This window comes from Salvelinus namaycush, chromosome 26 (genome assembly GCF_016432855.1).
Source record: "Salvelinus namaycush isolate Seneca chromosome 26, SaNama_1.0, whole genome shotgun sequence".
NCBI classification, from domain to species: Eukaryota; Metazoa; Chordata; class Actinopteri; order Salmoniformes; family Salmonidae; genus Salvelinus; species Salvelinus namaycush.
In genome coordinates, this window is record NC_052332.1 from 28,649,413 (window position 1) to 28,669,385 (window position 19,973).

At 43.2% G+C, this 19,973-nt stretch overlaps 1 protein-coding gene across 1 annotated transcript in view; it reads left to right on the plus strand.

Annotated features, from left to right (window-relative positions):
* LOC120021346 (pyruvate carboxylase, mitochondrial-like) overlaps positions 1–19,973 on the plus strand; it is a 127,668-nt gene that overhangs the window by 96,555 nt on the left and 11,140 nt on the right. Inside the window, exons 11-16 of the mRNA XM_038965059.1 lie at positions 2,115–2,259; positions 8,480–8,569; positions 8,698–8,919; positions 9,607–9,763; positions 9,942–10,182; positions 10,350–10,599. Of these exons, the coding sequence (XP_038820987.1) occupies positions 2,115–2,259; positions 8,480–8,569; positions 8,698–8,919; positions 9,607–9,763; positions 9,942–10,182; positions 10,350–10,599 (1,105 nt within the window). The remainder of the gene's footprint in view (positions 1–2,114; positions 2,260–8,479; positions 8,570–8,697; positions 8,920–9,606; positions 9,764–9,941; positions 10,183–10,349; positions 10,600–19,973) is intronic.

Here is a 19,973-nt window from a genome sequence, read left to right on the forward strand (position 1 = left end):
AGGGCCGCGGCTTTTGTGGAGCGATGGGTAACGACGCTTCGTGGGTGTCAGTTGTTGATGTGTGCAGAGGGTCCCTGGTTCGCGCCCGTGTCGGGGCGAGGGGACGTACTAAAGTTATACTGTTACATTGATGCTGTTGACCCGGATCACTGGTTGCTGTGGAAAAGGAGGAGGTTGAAAGGGGGGTGAGTGTAACGGATGTGAAATGGCTAGCTAGTCAGCGGGTACGCGCTAGTAGCGTTTCAATCAGTTACGTCACTTGCTCTGAAACCTAGATGTAGTGTGCCCCTTGCTCTGCAAGGGCCGCGGCTTTTGTGGAGCGATGGGTAACGACGCTTCGTGGGTGTCAGTTGTTGATGTGTGCAGAAGGTCCCTGGTTCGCGCCCGTGTCGGGGCGAGGGGACGGTTTAAAGTTATACTGTTACACTGGAGTGTTACATGCACCCTACAGGAACACTGGTGTATGTGTCCAACCAATAAGTGCTAGGTAACGCTGCACTCCTGACATATACATGCATAATGATTATTCAGCCTACTGATTTTCTAAGATGTTTCTTATCTTTCACCGCATGGGAACCCTCATTTTGACTATTGTGTATAACTTAGGTGGAAAATGGGTTAATCTATCTGCAGGAAAATTGAGAAATTATTTACCTGGGGAAGCTGCAGGGGGAAATGTTAATTTTGATTCAATCCATAGCTATTCAGAGTCTGGACAATGGAGGATGTGCGGCCAATTGCAGAGAGGATCTCTTCAGGACCAAGGACAGCAGCACTCTGAGCCTTACAGAACAGTACTGTCAGAGAGCAGAATAAACTCGCTGGGGCTGGCCGTCTTGACCGTACTGTCAGAACTCTTGCCAGTTGACAAATTGGTCAATATTTTGAAGCAAACAACCCTGGCTTTTTGTGCCTTTCTCTTTAATCATGAATGGCTAATTTTGAAGTGGTGTCATGGATGCATAATTTATCACCCGGTCCAAAGAAGAGACCTTGAAGCATTTCCCAGATGCATTGTGCTCAAAAGGTTGTTTTTTTTCCCCCCCTCTTTCCTGCCCACTTGATGCAGTCATTATTAAAACATGGTGTTAAAAAACGAGGTTAGTTAGCTGTGATTGATGGTTTCCCAGAAAGTTTGTAACAGCAAGACTCATAAAACGGTAGTAGAGAGCAAGGAGTGTCAGGGCACAAGCTATATCCTCTATTCTTACATAACTAGAGAATAAGAACGATCTGATTTTGTACGTTTATTACAAAATGAATGAATTGCACCGTACTGTAATCATAACCATCATACTGACAATGATGCAACTATGAACTAATTTGGCTCTTCTCAGAAAGAAGCTAATCTTATTTAGTTTCTGAATTAATCTTGCCAATGCAGACTTGCACATGTTATTTATTAACTTCCTCTGTAATGTTCTTAGTTTGCTTTTGTCTTTTGGTGAGGGTTGGTTCTGTTGTAAGACCTGTAATTAGGTCTACATGTAGAGGAATCTGGGTCAGAGCGCTGGCGCTGTGTAGGCTTACTAGGCTATTTGCTGCTGTTTGAAGTGTGTGGGAAAATATCTATAGGCTACTGCTCAAGTCCTTAGTCCATTTCTACCAGTCATTTCTATTATTTTATTCGCTCTAATTTCTCTGTGCCTCTCATTTTGTCTCACTTGCTCTGGCTCTGGCTTCCTGCTTCTCTCTTTCTGTGTGTGTATCTCAGTGCACCTGGCTGAGACAGATGTGCAGCATGGCACAGAGGAACATGCAGGGCATATGTTGAGGATTAGCTGGGATTGTTTTGCCTAGTGATCACACCGTTTTCTGCTCTGTGTTTTGGCCTGATTAGTGCTCACAGAAGAAGGGACTCAGTGTGGCGGTATTGAGTGTTCTAAGCCATTTGATTTGAGACTAACCACAAAATGACCTCCCAGCCTTCCAAGACCATTTGCACTTGAGCTGTGTGTTTGCATGTCCAGGCACTTTGCCCTATATCTCGGTCCCTAGTGTTATGTATCATGCAGACGGTCTTCTTGACCATTTTGTCATTTTAACAGCAATCTCTCGCCCCCTCCCTCTTGTTTTTTCCATTTCTCGCCCCCTCTTATTTTGTTCCTGCACAGACCAACATCCCCTTCCTCCAGAACGTTCTGAGTAACGATCAGTTCCTGTACGGCACCGTTGACACCCAGTTCATAGATGAGAACCAGGAACTCTTCAACCTCAAGCCGGTCCAGAACCGAGCACAGAAGCTGCTGCACTACCTGGGTAAAATGTCTTCAACTCACTGAAATTAGATTTGTTATTTCATAAACTGTGCTTCTTGTACTCAATTTTAAATAATTTGTTTCGTAATCTGTCTCTCTTTGTTGGTATAAATTATTTGATCTTTAGACACCACTTACTCAGTCATCTGATGTGTAGCTAATGATTGTCTTGATTCGTTGAACAATTGAAGCTTCCCTCCCTAGATCAAGTGGTGAGTTAGTTGAATTCATACCTGGCTGGAATTGAAGCCGGTTTACGGCACAACTGTTTTTTTGGAGGGGTTTTAAATTTATTTTTTTAGGGGGTGGATCAGCTTTAATACTGCGGATAGATTGTTGCTTCCATCAATGTAATTGTCTGCATAATTTCCAATCCCCCATATATTTTGGGGATAAATATATAAACTCAGCAAAAAAAGAAACGTCCTCTCACTGTCAACTGCGTTTATTTTCAGCAAACTTAACGTGTAAATATTTGTATGAACATAAGATTCAACAACTGAGACATAAACTGAACAAGTTCCACAGACATGTGACTAACAGAAATGGAATAATGTGTCCCTGAACAAAGAGGGGGGTCAAAATGAAAAGTAAGTCAGTATCTGGTGTGGCCACCAGCTGCATTAAGTACTGCAGTGCATCTCCTCATGGACTGCACCAGATTTGCCAGTTCTTGCTGTGAGATGTTACCCCACTCTTCCACCAAGGCACCTGCAAGTTCCCGGACATTTCATGCGGGGAATGGCCCTAGCCCTCACCCTCCAATCCAACAGGTCCCAGACGTGCTCAATGGGATTGAGATCCGGGCTCTTCGCTGGCCATGGCAGAACATTGACATTCCTGTCTTGCAGGAAATCACGCACAGAACGAGCAGTATGGCTGGTGGCATTGTCAGGATGAGCCTGCAGGAAGGGTAGCACATGAGGGAGGAGGATGTCTTCCCTGTAACGCACAGCGTTGAGATTGCCTGCAATGATAACAAGCTCAGTCCGATGATACTGTGACACACCGCCCCAGAGCATGACGGACCCTCCACCTCCAAATCGATCCCGCTCCAGAGTACAGGCCTCGGTGTAACGCTCATTCCTTCGATGATAAATGTGAATCCGACCATCACCCCTGGTGAGACAAAACTGCGACTCGTCAGTATAGAGCACTTTTTGCCAGTCCTTTCTGGTCCAGCGACGGTGGGTTTGTGCCCATAGGCGACATTGTTGCCTGTGATGTCTGGTAAGGACCTGCCTTACAACAGGCCTACAAGCCCTCAGTCCAGCCTCTCTTAGCCTATTGCGGACAGTCTGAGCACTGATGGAGGGATTGTGCATTCCTGGTGTAACTCGGGCAGTTGTTGCTATCCTGTACCTGTCCCGCAGGTGTGATGTTCGGATATACCGATCCTGTGCAGGTGTTGTTACACGTGGTCTGCCACTGCGAGGATGATCAGCTGTCCGTCCTGTCTCCCTGTAGCGCTGTCTTAGGCGTCTCACAGTACGGACATGGCAATTTATTGCCCTGGCCACATCTGCAGTCCTCATGCCTCCTTGCAGCATGCCGAAGGCACTTTGACGCAGATGAGCAGGGACCCTGGGGATCTTTCTTTTGATCTTTTTCACTCAGTAGAAAGGCCTCTTTAGTGTCATAAGTTTTCATAACTGTGACCTTAATTGCCTACCGTCTGTAAGCTGTTAGTGTCTTAACGACCGTTCCACAGGTGCATGTTCGTTAATTGTTTATGGTTCATTGAACAACCATGGAAACAGTGTTTAAACCCTTTACAATGAAAATCTGTGAAGTTATTTGGATTTTTACGAATTATCTTTGAAAGACAGGGTCCTGAAAAAGGGGCGTTTCTTTTATTTGCGGAGTTTATATCGATATACATACAATCATATCCATATACATACATACCCATATACATACAGTTGAAGTCGGAAGTTTACATACACCTTAGCCAAATACATTTAAAGTCAGTTTTTCACAATTCCTGACATTTAATCCAAGTAAGACTTCCCTGTCTTAGGTCAGTTAGGATCACCACTTTATGTTAAGAATGTGAAATATCAGAATAATAGTAGAGAATTATTTATTTCAGCTTTTATTTCTTTCATCACATTCCCAGTGGGTCAGAAGTTTACATACACTCAATTAGTATTTGGTAGCATGGCCTTTAAATTGTTTAACTTGGGTCAAACGTTTCAGGTAGCCTTCCACAATAAGTTGGGTGAATTTTGGCCCATTCCTCCTGACAGAGCTGGTGTAACTGAGTCAGGTTTTTAGGCCTCCTTGCTCCCACACACTTTTTCAGTTCTGCCCACAAATTTTCTATGGGATTGAGGTCAGGGCTTTGTGATGGCCACTCCAATACCTTGACTTTGTTGTCCTTAAGCCATTTTGCCACAACTATGGAAGTTTGCTTGGGGTCATTGTCCATTTGGAAGACCCATTTGCGACCAAGCTTTGACTTCCTGACTGATGTCTTGAGATGTTGCTTCAATATATCCACATCATTTCTCCTTCCTCATGATGCCATCTATTTTGTGAAGTGCAGCAGTCCCTCCTGCAGCAAAGCAGCCCCACAACATGATGCTGCCACCCCTGTGCTTCACGGTTGGGATGGTGTTCTTCGGCTTGCAAGCGTCCCCCTTATTCCTCCAAACATAACGATGGTCATTATGGCCAAACAGTTCTATTTTTGTTTCATCAGACCAGAGGAGATTTCTCCAAAAAGTACAATTTTTGTCCCCATGTGCAGTTGCAAACCGTAGTCTGGCTTTTTTATGGCGGTTTTGGAGCAGTGGCTTCTTCCTTGCTCAGCGGCCTTTCAGGTTATGTCGATATAGGACTCGTTTTACTGTGGATATAGATACTTTTGTACCTGTTTCCTCCAGCATCTTCACAAGGTCCTTTGCTGTTGTTCTGGGATTGATTTGCACTTTTCGCACCAAAGTGTGTTCATCTCTAGGAGACAGAATGTGTCTCCTTCCTGAGCGGTATGACGGCTGCGTGGTCCCATGGTATTTATACTTGCGTACCATTGTTTGTACAGATGAGCGTGGTACATTCAGGCATTTGGAAATTGCTCCCAAGGATGAACTAGAATTGTGGAGGTCTACAATGTTTTTTCTGAGGTCTTGGCTGATTTCTTTTGCTTTTCCCATGATGTCAAGCAGAGAGGCAAATCATTCTCACTACTATTATTCTGACATTCACATTCTTAAAATAAAGTGGTGATCCTAACTGACCTAAGACAGGGAATTTTTACTAGGATTAAATGTCAGGAATTGTGAAAAACTGAGTTTAAATGTATTTGGCTAAGGTGAATGTAAACTTCCGACTTCAACTGTGTGTATGTGTAATATATGTACATGTACTTGTAAACATTCTATTGGTTGCAAGAATTTCTTATATTTAAATAGAAAATTCAAAGTTTTGAATCCGGTGTCGTTTTGCATAAACCATGTGCCATGATGGAATTGGTACATCGGAAAAATACGGCACAACTGTTTGTTCAAGCATTGCCTACCAATGGTGTCTATAGTATTGTACAGCACTTCCTTGACTCTACTGAACACTCTGACAACATTAGTTCAAACAAATAACGCCTTTGCTATTTAACTTGAATATACAGTGCGTTCAGAAAGTATTCAGACCGCTTTTCCCACATTTTGTTACGTTACAGCCATATTCAAAAAAAAAAAAAAAAAAACTATTTTTATTCCCTCATCAATCTACACACAATAATGACAACGTGAAAAAACTATTAAAAAAATAATTATTGCAAATGTATTAAAAATAAACAAATACCTTGTATACATAAGTATTCAGACCCTTTGCTATGAGGCTGGAACTTGAGCTTAGGTACATCCTGTTTCCATTGATCATCCTTGAGATGTTTCTACAACTTGATTGGAGTCCACCTGTGGTAAATACAATTGATTGGACATGATTTGGAAAGACACACACCTGTCTATATAAGGTCCCACAGTTGACCGTGCATGTTAGCAATAATCCAAGCCATGAGGTTGAAGGAATTGTCCTTTGAGCTCTGAGACAGGATTGTGTCGGGACAGATCTAGGGAATGGTACAAAAAGTATTCTGTAGCATGAAGGTCCACAAGAACACAGTGGCCTCCATTCATAAATGGAAGGAGTTTGGAACCACTAAGACTCTTCCTAGTGCTGGCCTTCCTAGTGCTGGCCGCCCGGCCAAACTGAGCAATTGGGGAAGAAGGACTTTGGTCATGGAGGTGACACTGGTCACACTGACAGAGCTCCGGAGTTCCTCTGTGGAGATAGGAGAACCTTCCAGAAGGACAACCATACCTGCAGCACTCCACCAATTAGGCCGTTATGGTAGTGGCCAGGTGGAAGCCACTCCTGAGTAAATGGCACATGACAGCCTGCATGGAGTTTGCCAAAAGGCACCTGAAGGACTCAGACTATGAGAAACAAGATTCTCTGTTCTGATGAAACCAAGATTGAGCTCTTTGGCCTGAATGCCAAGCGTCACGTCTGAAGGAAATCTGGCACCATCCCTACGGTGAAGCATGGTGGTGGCGACATCATGCTGTGGGGATGTTTTTCTGCGGCAGGGACTGGGAGACTAGTCGGGATCGAGGGAAAGATGAACGGAGCGAAGTACGGAGAGCAGTGATGAAAACCTGCTCCAGAGCGCTCAGGACCTCAGACTGGGGCAAAGGATCACGTTCCAACAGGACAACGGTCCTAAGCACACAGCCAAGACAAAGCAGGAGTGGCTTCGGGACAAGTCTCTGAATGTCCTTTAGTGGCCCAGCCAGAGCCCGGACTTGAACCCGATCGAACATCTCTAGAGAGACCTGAAAATAGCTGTGCAAGTGACGCTTCCCATCAAACCTGACAGAGTTTGAGAGGATCTGCAGAGAAGAATGGGAGAAACTCCCCAAATACAGGTGTGCGAAGCTTGTAGCGTCATACCCAAGAAGACGCGAGGCTGTAATCGCTGCCAAAGGTGCTTCAACAAAGTACTGAGTAAAGGGTCTGAATACTTATGTAAATGTGATATTTCAGTTTATTTGTAAGAAATGTGCAAAAATGTCTCAACCCAGTTTTTGCTTAGTCATTATGGGGTATTATGTGTAGATTGAGGGGGGATAAACATTTTAATCAATTTTAGAATAAGGCTGTAACGTATAAACATTTGGAAAGTCAAGGGGTCTGAATAGTTTCCGAATGCACTGTACGCTATCTGGAGTGATTTAGTATGCTTTTCTCCCATGTAATGTAGCGCTGGGCGTTGCCAGGGACCTCACGATACAATATTATCACAATAATTAGGGCCGATATGTATTGCGGTTCTCATGACTCTATATGTATTCTGAATGCGATTCGGTAATGCTTTTTGATTCCAAACTTATTGCTCACTATATGTCTGCTGCAGAGGGAGAAGAGAGAATTTTGTGGAAATGTTAATGAATGTAGGATAATATAACACAGATCTGATAAGATAATACAAAGAAAAAACCAAACGTTCTTTTGTATTTTTTTGTACCGTCTTTGAAATGCAAGAGAAAGGCCATAATGTATTATTCCAGCCTAGGTGCAATTTAGATTTTGGCCACTCAATGGCAGCAGTGCATGAGCAACGTTTTAGACTGATCCAATGAAACATTGCATTTCTGTTCAAAATGTTGTCAAGAGTGCTCAAATGTGCCTAATTTGTTAATAACTTTTCATGTTCAAAACTGTGCACACTCCTCAAACAATTAGCATGGTATTATTTCACTGTAATAGCTACGGTAAATTGGACAGTGCAGTTAGATTAACAAGAATTTAAGCTTTCAGCCAATATCTGATATGTCTATGTCCTGGGAAATGTTCTTGTTACTTACAACCTCATGCTTATCGCATTACCCTACATTAGCCCAACCGTCCCGTGTATGGGACATTGATCCCGAAGAACTTTTAAAAGAAGATGGAGAACAAGCTATAGGATGAAAAACACCATAGTTTTGGCACAGGTATAGCTGATTAGCGCCAGCTAATGCAACTAGCAAACAAAATCGATACTTTGAATCAAAGTTAAAATGTAATATCCAAAATAATATTGCGATATGTAACTATGGATCCCCCCCCCCCCCCCCCCCCCCCCCAATCAATAATATAATGTATTGGTAGGTTTTAAATGCCTACGACGATGGCCAACTCAGGTTTTCTGATGCTCTCCTGCTGTCCTGTTTCAGGTCATGTGATGGTAAACGGACCCACCACTCCCATACCAGTGAAGGCCAAGCCCTCATCTATCGATCCTGTGATCCCACCCGTTCCTCTGGGTGAGATTGCAAACTACAAAACCTACCAGCTTTCTGTGAAATCTCTTTTTGTTTTTTCTTGTAGCATCCCATTTTGTTTTAATCCAGTCAGTACAACATAGTAAAAGCAATGTATTGATGTGTATTAGGTGAGCCTCCGGTTGGGTTCCGTGATGTCCTATTGAGGGAGGGTCCAGAGGGCTTTGCCAAGGCAGTGCGTGCCCACAAGGGTCTGCTGCTCATGGACACCACCTTCAGAGATGCCCACCAGTCTCTCCTGGCCACCCGTGTCCGCACCCACGACCTCAAACAGATCGCCCCCTTCGTAGCCCACAACTTCAACAACCTGTTCAGCCTGGAGAACTGGGGAGGTGAGGAGTTGTTTACCACCAGTGCTCACACTCAATCTTTTGAATGTATTTTCTATTACCACACGTTTTCCGATCTCAATCTGCACTTTCTGCTTTTCTCTGGGCCGATTTTGCCGCCTGCCTATGATTCAGTGGCCTCATTATAAACATTATGTTTTCAAAGATCCCAGTTTGAGTTGAAAGGTCAAATATAGTTAACTGCTAGGGTAAATTTAAAATGTGACACCGCTTCAGGCCTGAGTTCACATCATTGAGCAGAGCAAGTTAGTGTACTGTATCTGGGTTATTCGGGGGGGTGTTCTCCTCTCCTCATGTCTCTGAAGAAAAAGGACGGCACACTTTTGAGGTTGATATGGATAGACTGACAGTTTGTTTCTAAATAGAGACTGAAGAAAGGCTCGGTCTCATCTGTAGCAAAGTGATGTATGAAAATACATGTTTTATTTGGATAGCTCTTTTTAGAAAATAAGCTACTACTGTGACTGTGTCCAAAAACATTTTGATGTTGAGGGATCTGGACATCAGACTATGGAGATAGTCCTTCCTTCTCTGGATGAATAGGAGAGATTCATAGTCTTTTCAGGAAATCTGTCCATTTACTGTCTAGTAGATACATAAGCAGTCCAAATGCTGAGGTTTATGGAGTCTGTTGCTATGGCAGTTATTGATCATTCCTCTTCTGTGCAGGTGCCACCTTTGATGTGGCGATGCGTTTCCTGTGTGAGTGTCCATGGAAACGGCTGCAGGAGCTGAGGGCTCTGCTGCCCAACGTGCCCTTCCAGATGCTGCTCAGAGGAGCCAACGCTGTGGGCTACACCAACTACCCCGACAACGCCGTGTTCAAGTCAGTACCTCTGCCCTGGATCATGCACCCCTTAATCCTTATTCCAACCAGAGCACGTATAGTGTCAACCCAGCCCTCACGGTTTATGAGGGTTATGCATGGTATTTTTAGAAAGCAACACCCTTGAACCCAAGGTCTCTTCACTTGTACTCATCCATCTTTTAATTGTTCTGACCAGATTCTGTGAGGTGGCCAAGGAGAATGGCATGGACATCTTCCGTGTGTTTGACTCTCTGAACTACCTTCCCAACCTGATGCTGGGTATGGAGGCTGCTGGGGCTGCCGGGGGCGTGGTGGAGGCCTCCATCTCCTACACAGGGGATGTGTCTGACCCAATGAGGCAAAAGTACTCTCTGGAGTACTACCTGAAGCTGGCTGATGAGCTGGTCAGAGCTGGAACACACATACTGAACGTCAAGGTACTTTAGGGTGGCTCTGAACCAAACCCACTGATGTGGTTTATCTCAACCACTTACATGTTCTAGTTATATTGCGCTATATATACATTTTTTGATTAGTGACTCGGTCATAAATAACTAACGAGAAAGGAGTCTGTCATGTTGTTGACCCCTCTATCCTTCTGCAGGACATGGCAGGGCTGCTGAAGCCTGAGTCCAGCCGCATGTTGATTGGTGCTCTGAGGGACCGTTTCCCAGACATGCCCATCCACGTCCACACCCACGACACGGCAGGCGCCGGCGTGGCTGCCATGCTGGCGTGTGCCGAGGCCGGGGCCGACATCGTAGACGTCGCTGTGGACTCCATGGCTGGGATGACATCACAGCCCAGCATGGGAGCTATTGTCGCCTGCACCAAGGGAACCAATCTCAGCACAGGTGAGCTGCCAGCCAGTGGAGGGCAAATAAAGTGAGCTGCCAGCCAGTGGAGGGCAAATAAAGTGAGCTGCCAGACAATTTTTATTAGACCTTTTATTGAACTAGGCAAGTCAGTTAATAACAAATTATTATTTACAATGACGTCCTAGGAACAGCGGGTTAACTGCCTTGAGCAGGGGCAGAAAGACCGATTTTTACCTTGTCAGCTCTGGAATTCGATCTAGCAACATTTTGGTTACTGGCCCAACGCTCTAACCACTAGACTACCTGCCGCCCCTCTGAATGGAGGGAAAATAAAGTGAGCTGCCAGCCAATCAAGAACAAATATAAAAAGCTGCGGGCCAAGGTCTTCTATTGCAAACCGGTTGTATACAGACAGAGGGGGAGCAGTGAACCATTTTTTTTCGTTGTTTGTTATGTCGAAGCATTTAAAAAGGCCCCATGAAAGGATGCTACAGTCAACAAGGGCAAGGAAAAGCAACAGAGAATATATATATATATATATATACACTGCTCAAAAAAATAAAGGGAACACTTAAACAACACAATGTAACTCCAAGTCAATCACACTTCTGTGAAATCAAACTGTCCACTTAGGAAGCAACACTGATTGACAATACATTTCACATGCTGTTGTGCAAATGGAATAGACAACAGGTGGAAATTATAGCAAGACACCCCCAATAAAGGAGTGGTTCTGCAGGTGGTGACCACAGACCACTTCTCAGTTCCTATGCTTCCTGGCTGATGTTTTGGTCACTTTTGAATGCTGGCGGTGCTTTCACTCTAGTGGTAGCATGAGACGGAGTCTACAACCCACACAAGTGGCTCAGGTAGTGCAGCTCATCCAGGATGGCACATCAATGCGAGCTGTGGCAAGAAGGTTTGCTGTGTCTGTCAGCGTAGTGTCCAGAGCATGGAGGCGCTACCAGGAGACAGGCCAGTACATCAGGAGACGTGGAGGAGGCCGTAGGAGGGCAACAACCCAGCAGCAGGACCGCTACCTCCGCCTTTGTGCAAGGAGGAGCAGGAGGAGCACTGCCAGAGCCCTGCAAAATGACCTCCAGCAGGCCACAAATGTGCATGTGTCTGCTCAAACGGTCAGAAACAGACTCCATGAGGGTGGTATGAGGGCCCAACGTCCACAGGTGGGTGTTGTGCTTACAGCCCAACACCGTGCAGGACGTTTGGCATTTGCCAGAGAACACCAATATTGGCAGATTCGCCACTGGCGCCCTGTGCTCTTCACAGATGAAAGCAGGTTCACACTGAGCACATGAGCACATGTGACAGACGTGACAGAGTCTGGAGACGCCGTGGAGAACGTTCTGCTGCCTGCAACATCCTCCAGCATGACCGGTTTGGCGGTGGGTCAGTCATGGTGTGGGGTGGCATTTCTCTGTGGGGCCGCACAGCCCTCCATGTGCTCCCCAGAGCTAGCCTGACTGCCATTCGGTACCGAGATGAGATCCTCAGAGCCCTTGTGAGACCATATGCTGACACATGCACATTTGTGGCCTGCTGGAGGTCATTTTGCAGGGCTCTGGCAGTGCTCCTCCTGCTCAAAGGCGGAGGTAGCGGTCCTGCTGCTGGGTTGTTGCCCTCCTACGGCCTCCTCCACGTCTCCTGATGTACTGGCCTGTCTCCTGGTAGCGGCTCCATGCTCTGGACACTACGCTGACAGACACAGCAAACCTTCTTGCCACAGCTCGCATTGATGTGCCATCCTGGATGAGCTGCACTACCTGAGCCACTTGTGTGGGTTGTAGACTCCGTCTCATGCTACCACTAGAGTGAAAGCACCGCCAGCATTCAAAAGTGACCAAAACATCAGCCAGGAAGCATAGGAACTGAGAAGTGGTCTGTGGTCACCACCTGCAGAATCACTCCTTTATTGGGGGTGTCTTGCTAATTGCCTATAATTTCCACCTTTTGTCTATTCCATTTGCACAACAGCATGTGAAATTTATTGTCAATCAGTGTTGCTTCCTAAGTGGACAGTTACATTGTGTTGTTTAAGTGTTCCCTTTATTTTTTTGAGCAGTGTATATATATTTATTTATTTAAAAAAAAATTTTTAAACCTTTTATTTAACTAGGCAAGTCAGTTAAGAACAAATTATTATTTACAATGACAGCCTACCAAAAGGCAAAAGAACTCCTGCGGGGACGGTGGCTGGGATTAAAAATAAATAACACATATAAATATAGGACAAAACACACATCACGACGAGAGACAACACAACACTACATAAAGACAGACCTAAGACAACAACATAGCAAGGCAGCAACACATGACCACATTATGCAGTCATGACAAGTCATGAAAATGTAGCTACTGACTCGAGCTGTTTATGGCTGTAGAAATGGGTAGTAAATTGGCATTTTTGCCGCCTCGATGTGCATATGACATCCTCAAGTGTTTTTTTTAAAGATCCATTTTCTGTTTGTGACGGAGGTTACTCTGCCTAGATGGCTCTGAATAACACTTCAAAATGTGTTTGGAGAACCGACTGCAACAGCTAGTGACAATTTAATTATGCTGATGCTTAGTGCATATTTACACTGCGGTTGAGTTAAACAAACTGTCTTAATGGATATAACCCAGAGAACATGGTACACATGGGAGGTGATGCTGTACATGTGTAGACGGTAATGTAAAAAGGGCCAAATTAAGCATGATTGTTGCAGGGAAGCGGAGAGGGAACTAGAGGCGAAGGCAGGGGGAGAGTGGCAGAAAGGGCAGAAGGAAGTTCACCACACAACCGTCATTTCGCAGCTCACATACAACCCTGCGACCTTCAGTTAATTGAGACATTACGGCAGCAGGAAAGTCTTAACCCGCTGTAATGACCTTGGCCTGCAAGCATCCGTGAAGCTCTGTCTCTGCGTGGGAACAGGAGTGTGGTCAGACCCAAGTTCCCCTGGCTGCAGCCAGCCATGTTGTTGCTAGGGGAACGGTGGTGAGACCAGTTCATTGCCCTTGTGTTATTCAGGAGGGAATCTGTCAGCTGCAGGCTAGTGTTGTCTGTTATCACGCTGCCACCAGCCGTGACTGACGGTTACCGTGTGCTTTGATTCATCAACGATGGTGGACAAGGTGAAAGGCTGTTCTTTCATTCATATTGTTTCGATGAACAAAGAGCAGCAGGTGAAATGGCAAATATTCTTACAATTGATGAGCATTTAATCTAATCCTGCCATATGATACAAGGGTTTAATAACTACATATTTTGTTCACCATGAATCAGGCTTTGATTAGCTGCTTGGAAACCCTTAATTACTGAAATAAAGTGGCTGAAAATAAAAGAATGGAGTTGCTGTTTTGAATTGAACAACACTTGAGAATATAATGAATTTGTCATGAGGAGCATGGAGGTAGCAGCTGTTCTGAAATGACTTGACCATATACTGGAGTACTGTTGGGGAATACTACGCTACCTGAGCACAAGTGAGCACTTAACAGCTAGTTCATTGTTTCTCATTCTAATCCAGTTTATCTAAATGTCCTCTTTAGAAAATGAAACGTGGCAGGACAGAATTAGAAGACAATTGGGTAGTTTGGGTAGTTTTTTAAAATGATATAACACAGACATTGTTTTGTTGGATGCGAGTCGTTGAAACCGTCGACAGCCGAGAGGTGCAATTTAGCATCTTTCTTTTGCTGGTTCCAATGTTCCATTTCAGGACTCGTGCATTTAATATACACTGCTCAAAAAAATAAAGGGAACACTTTAACAACACAATGTAACTCCAAGTCAATCACACTTCTGTGAAATAAAACTGTCCACTTAGGAAGCAACACTGATTGACAATAAATTTCACATGCTGTTGTGCAAATGGAATAGACAAAAGGTGGAAATTATAGGCAATTAGCAAGACACCCCCAATAAAGGAGTGGTTCTGCAGGTGGTGACCACAGACCACTTCTCAGTTCCTATGCTTCCTGGCTGATGTTTTGGTCACTTTTGAATGCTGGCGGTGCTTTCACTCTAGTGGTAGCATGAGACGGAGTCTACAACCCACACAAGTGGCTCTGGGATTCGATCCAGCAACCTTTTGGTTACTGGCCCAACACTCTAACCACTAGACTACCTGCCGCCCCATCTATGGTCTCCAAATGCCCTTATTCAGGTAATTACTGTTCAAGGTCAAAAAACATAACTAGAAGATGTCCTGTGTGTGTGTGTGTGTATGATTGCAGTCAGAATCCCATCAGAATGCTCACATTCAGGGGGAAAATAAGTGTTCTTTTAGTTTATTTCTCATTAGTCTCCCCCTCCTGCTCCTTTTCACTGAGTACAAGGCTGCCTTGGTAATTGAAATGTCAGGCGGATGTCATTTGCCCAAGAAAATTTGGTGTCTCGTTACAATTCCCTTCTCTTTGCAATGTTGCGCTTTAGTGCCATATATGCCATACAATTTTTATCCATTTATTGTAAAATAACTTCCAAATTCATTCCAAATAAGCTACTATTTGGGCATTCATGCATGAGATAGGATGACAAGACTGCTCTAATTCATAGTTCTTCCCACTCATACCCTCGCTTACTTGTCAAAGCACTCTCTGACCTACTACTGCCTTGGTCATATTTATTATCAGCTGTCTGAGCAGCTTACCGATTCGCTGCAGCTGTACACAGCCCATCTGCAAATAGCCCATCCAACTACCTACCTCATCCCCATATTGTTTTTATTTACTTTTTTTGCTCTTTTGCACACCAGTATTTCTACTTGCACATCATCATCTGCACATCTATCACTCCAGTGTTAATTTGCTAAACTGTAATTACTTCGCAACCATGCCCTATTTATTGCCTTACCGCCTTACTCCATTTGCACACACTGTATATAGATTTTTCTGTTGTGTTATTGACTGTACGTTTGTTTATCCCACGTGTAACTCTGTTGTTTTTTGTCGCACTGCTTTGCTTTATCTTGGCCAGGTCGCAGTTGTAAATGAGAACTTGTTCTCAACTGGCCTACCTGGTTAAATAAAGGTGAAATAAAACAATTTAAAAATTGGAAGTACTTATTGGTACTTGTTTGCTGAAAATCCTCAAGTGCCTCATTTAATCTTGCTCTTTCACCTTTCCTCTTTTCCATGGTCCCATCTTCTCATTCACATGCTTTTGCTCATAAATTACTTCTGAGCTCTTCACTCCTATAATCTTTACATCCATATTTGATCTCTGCATCATGAGCTCTCCTCTGGCAAAGGTCCAAACACAATGGACGTAAAGGTAACGTAAAGGTAATGGCGGACTGAACGAAGTTATGTAGAGCACCTCAAGATAAAACATAATATTCGAAATATCTGCTAAATTAGACTAAAATATTAGCACTAAATAATCTGGTGGGTGATAACCTTCAATCTGGATAACTACACAAAACAAATCCTAAGATTAGAGACATTTATCGACAAATATTACGAAAACAAGCAACACCCAAACATGACGGAGAGTAAGACAGGGGAACCGATTCAAAAACGAAAACGTGACTCCTCAACCGACACTGATGATTTAATATTCTCACCACCGGCAATGGTAAAGGTCGAAACCGATCTGTTAAAATCAATAAATGACAAACTGGGTATACTTGAATTAGTTAGTAAAGATATAAAAGAGTTGAAGGCAAGCCTAGAGATGAGTGATGAAAAAGCTGCGACATTGGAGAAGGAAACACACGCGCTAAAAGGGACAGTCAATAAAATTGAAACCGAAATGAATGAAATTAAAAAGGAGAACACCGTTCTGAAGGAATGCTTACTAGACATACAAACTAGATCCATGAGAGAGAATTTGGTACTTACAGGTATCCAAGAGAAAGAAGGAGAGGTTCCTGAATCTGTAGTTAGAGAGTTCCTTTTTGCAGCGCTTCAGATTCCACGCGAAGTTATCGATAAGATCCAACTTGAACGTGTACACCGCCTCGGACAGAGAGGGCAGAGGTACGAACGCCCAATCGTTGCCAAATTTGCTTCATTTAAAGATAAAATAATGGTTAAAAGCCTGGGTAAAAGACTTGCTGGGACCAAAATTGGCATGAATGATCAGTTTCCGAAAGAAATTGCAGAACGGCGCAAAGTTCTGTATCCAATTTTCAAAGAAAATAGATTAAAAGCGAAACGAGTAGCTCTCGTCGTTGATAAACTATATATTGATAACCAGTTGTTCAGAGACACAAAGACTACTCCATGGTTATTTTAAAAATTACAAAGTTCTCATAGATGAGGAAAATAAACACAATTCAAGCCCGGTTATTGATTGTAACAATACAATACAAAATATAGCTTTTCTATAAATCTTCATATATAACTAATTGAACAAAAGCACTATTTCTACATAGTGAAGATAAAAACTAAGTAAACAGAAGGCACAGTATGTGTGGATGGTGTGGTGTGTGTTTATTTTTATTTGTTATGTTTGGAAAGTTGAGTGAGTGAGTAATGAAATAGTTGCATATCCCAGAGCCAGTGTATTGCTGTGGGCCGGGTATGAGAGGGCTTTCAATGTTGTTCAGATGATGGATATACTTTTATAATGAATTATACGTCTTATTTATTTATTGTCCTATCATGGGGAACTACATTTTTAAAATAAATTATATCTAATTATTTATTATCCTATTTTAATGGTACGGTCCATGGCCCTATACCCTAGACACCCACATGAATGGCCCAGATACTAAGGAGAAGTCCCTAACTGTTTTATGTGCATGCTGTAAGCGGTCTGTATGCAGCCAAAATGAGGTCAGGGACCAAGAGCAGCACTGCCCCCTCAAGATTCTGAGCCTGCTTGGCAGGGTTGGTCCTGCAAAGCCAAAGCCCCCTAAAGGGAGAGCATAATAAACAAGGAAATTCTCAAAGCTGCTAATGAGAACCTTGACGACCTTGTACCTAGCCGGTGGGGATTCCGGTGGGGTGCCCCCACCCAGGCAGTGGCAGTGCTGGCAACACTAGCTGCAGTAACCCATGGGGAGGGGGTCACACTCGGACATTCAGAGAGGGGGTATATTATTGTGGCCCTGGTGGCACGAAATCAAGTCGGACTGCATGGAGATGCTTGGGAACATGGTCAAAATGGATGACCGTATTGTGGGAGTTTCAGGAAGAAGGTGTACATTTGACCTCCATCATTTAGGATGTGACAATGGTAAATAAATCTCTACATTTATGCTCATTTTTTGCGCGGTCTTGCAGGCCTTCTCATGCAGCTGCAACTGCAAGTACATTTGTAAATCATGATCCATCTTGAGTTGGGCTCTGGGATGGTGCAATTGTTGAGAGGGTGAGCTTATGGTTGTGTGGGGGTAAGGGCTGAATGTGTGTGGGTGTATGTGTGTATCCCACAACTGTTGCGAAGGAAGAAGTAAAAGATGTTAGGGACTATAGAGGATGATAAACAGCAATATGTAATAAAAATAGAGGTGAGGGCGATGGAAATGCATTTGGCAATGGATCTGCTTCGGTTCGGTGGATGGCGCTGTGTGCACTTTTCGAAGGATGGATCCCAGTCGGTCCGGGGCTGTGCGATGCGGGGGGTCGGGGGTGGTCTGCCGGTCATTGGGATGACAACCCAACTCGAGATGGGGGCTTTTGGCAGGTGGAATAGTGGGGACCAATTGGAGGTTTGCTTAGTGGAGATGCAAATGTCATGGTACAACTATATAGACACTCAATCATTATGTTACTTTTTAATAGGACGTTTACAAACATATATTTTGATAAAAATAATTGAAAGGTGTGTCTCATTATGGTAAGTGGTGAAATAAGTATAGCCAGTTACAATTGTAATGGCTTAGCAGATAATAAGAAAAGACGATCAGTATTTACCTGGCTAAAAGAGAAGGATTATAATATCTACTGTTTACAGGAAACCCATTCGACAGTTTTAGATGAAGTTTTGTGGAAAAAGAACTGGGGGGGCGAAATATATTTCTCCCATGGGCAAAGAAATTCAAAAGGGGTGATGGTTTTAATTAATAATAACTTTGATCCAAATGTGCAACTTGTCCAAACAGATCCTCAAGGTAGATGGATTATTTTAAATATGTTATTGGACAATAAACATATATGGCTTATTAACCTATACGGTCCGAATAATGATGATCCAAGCTTCTTTGACAATATATATAAGAATGTATCAACTCTACAAGCAACACTAGACTCTATTATTATAGTGGGAGATTTTAATACGGTCTTAAATACCTCTATGGACCGGAAAGGAAATCACACTACAAACTATCACCCTCAGGCACTTAAGGAAATCAGGAATGTCATGGATATATTGGAATTAGTGGATATATGGAGACTTAAATACCCTGACCTAGTGAGATATACATGGCGGAGGCTTAATCAAGCTAGTCGCCTTGACTACTTTCTTATATCATTCTCTCTGGCACCAAAAGTTAAAAAGTGTTTGATAGGGGACAGAATGCGGTCGGACCATCACATAATTGGCATATATATTACTCTTACAGAATTTCCACGTGGGCGAGGATATTGGAAATTTAATCAAAGCCTACTAGATGATAAATTGTTTAGAACTAGGACAGAAGAATTTATAACTGACTTTTTTAGACATAACATAGGTACAGCAGATCCCCATATTGTATGGGACACTTTTAAGTGTGGCTTTAGAGGCCATGCAATTCAGTACTCATCTATAAAACAAAAGCAATTTCGATCAAAAGAGTCCATATTAACAAAGGAAATTGAAGGACTAACAGTACAGTTAGATAACAATAAAAACGGTACCATAGAGGCACAGAATAAGTTAGAGGAAAAACAAAAAGAAATGGAGGAACTTATTCAAGAAAGATCCAGTGTAATATATTACAAAAATAAAGCGAACTGGATGGAATATGGGGAAAAATGCACCAAATTCTTTTTCAATCTTCAATATAGAAATGCTACCAAAAAAAACGTATTAAAACTTGTTACAAATGATGGAGTCACGCATGATTCACCAAATGATATTTTGAAAGAGGAAGTAAAGTACTTTAAGAATATATTTTCGTTTCAGGCTCCTCCATCTCCACTAACTGAAACTAATTGTATGGATTTTTTCCCTAATAATAATGTAAAATTAACATCTGTACAGAAAGACTCATGTGAAGGCCTAATTACAGAGGAGGAACTACTTGATGCAATTGGGGCCTTTAAGGATGGGAAAACTCCAGGACTGGATGGCATACCAGTGGAAGTATACAAACATTTTTTTGATATACTCAAAGGACCATTATTAGCTTGTTTTAACCACTCCTATATAAATGATAGATTATCAGACACGCAACAAGAAGGTGTGATATCATTATTACTGAAACAGGACCCAAGTGGTATATATAAAGATCCAGTCCATTTAAAAAATTGGA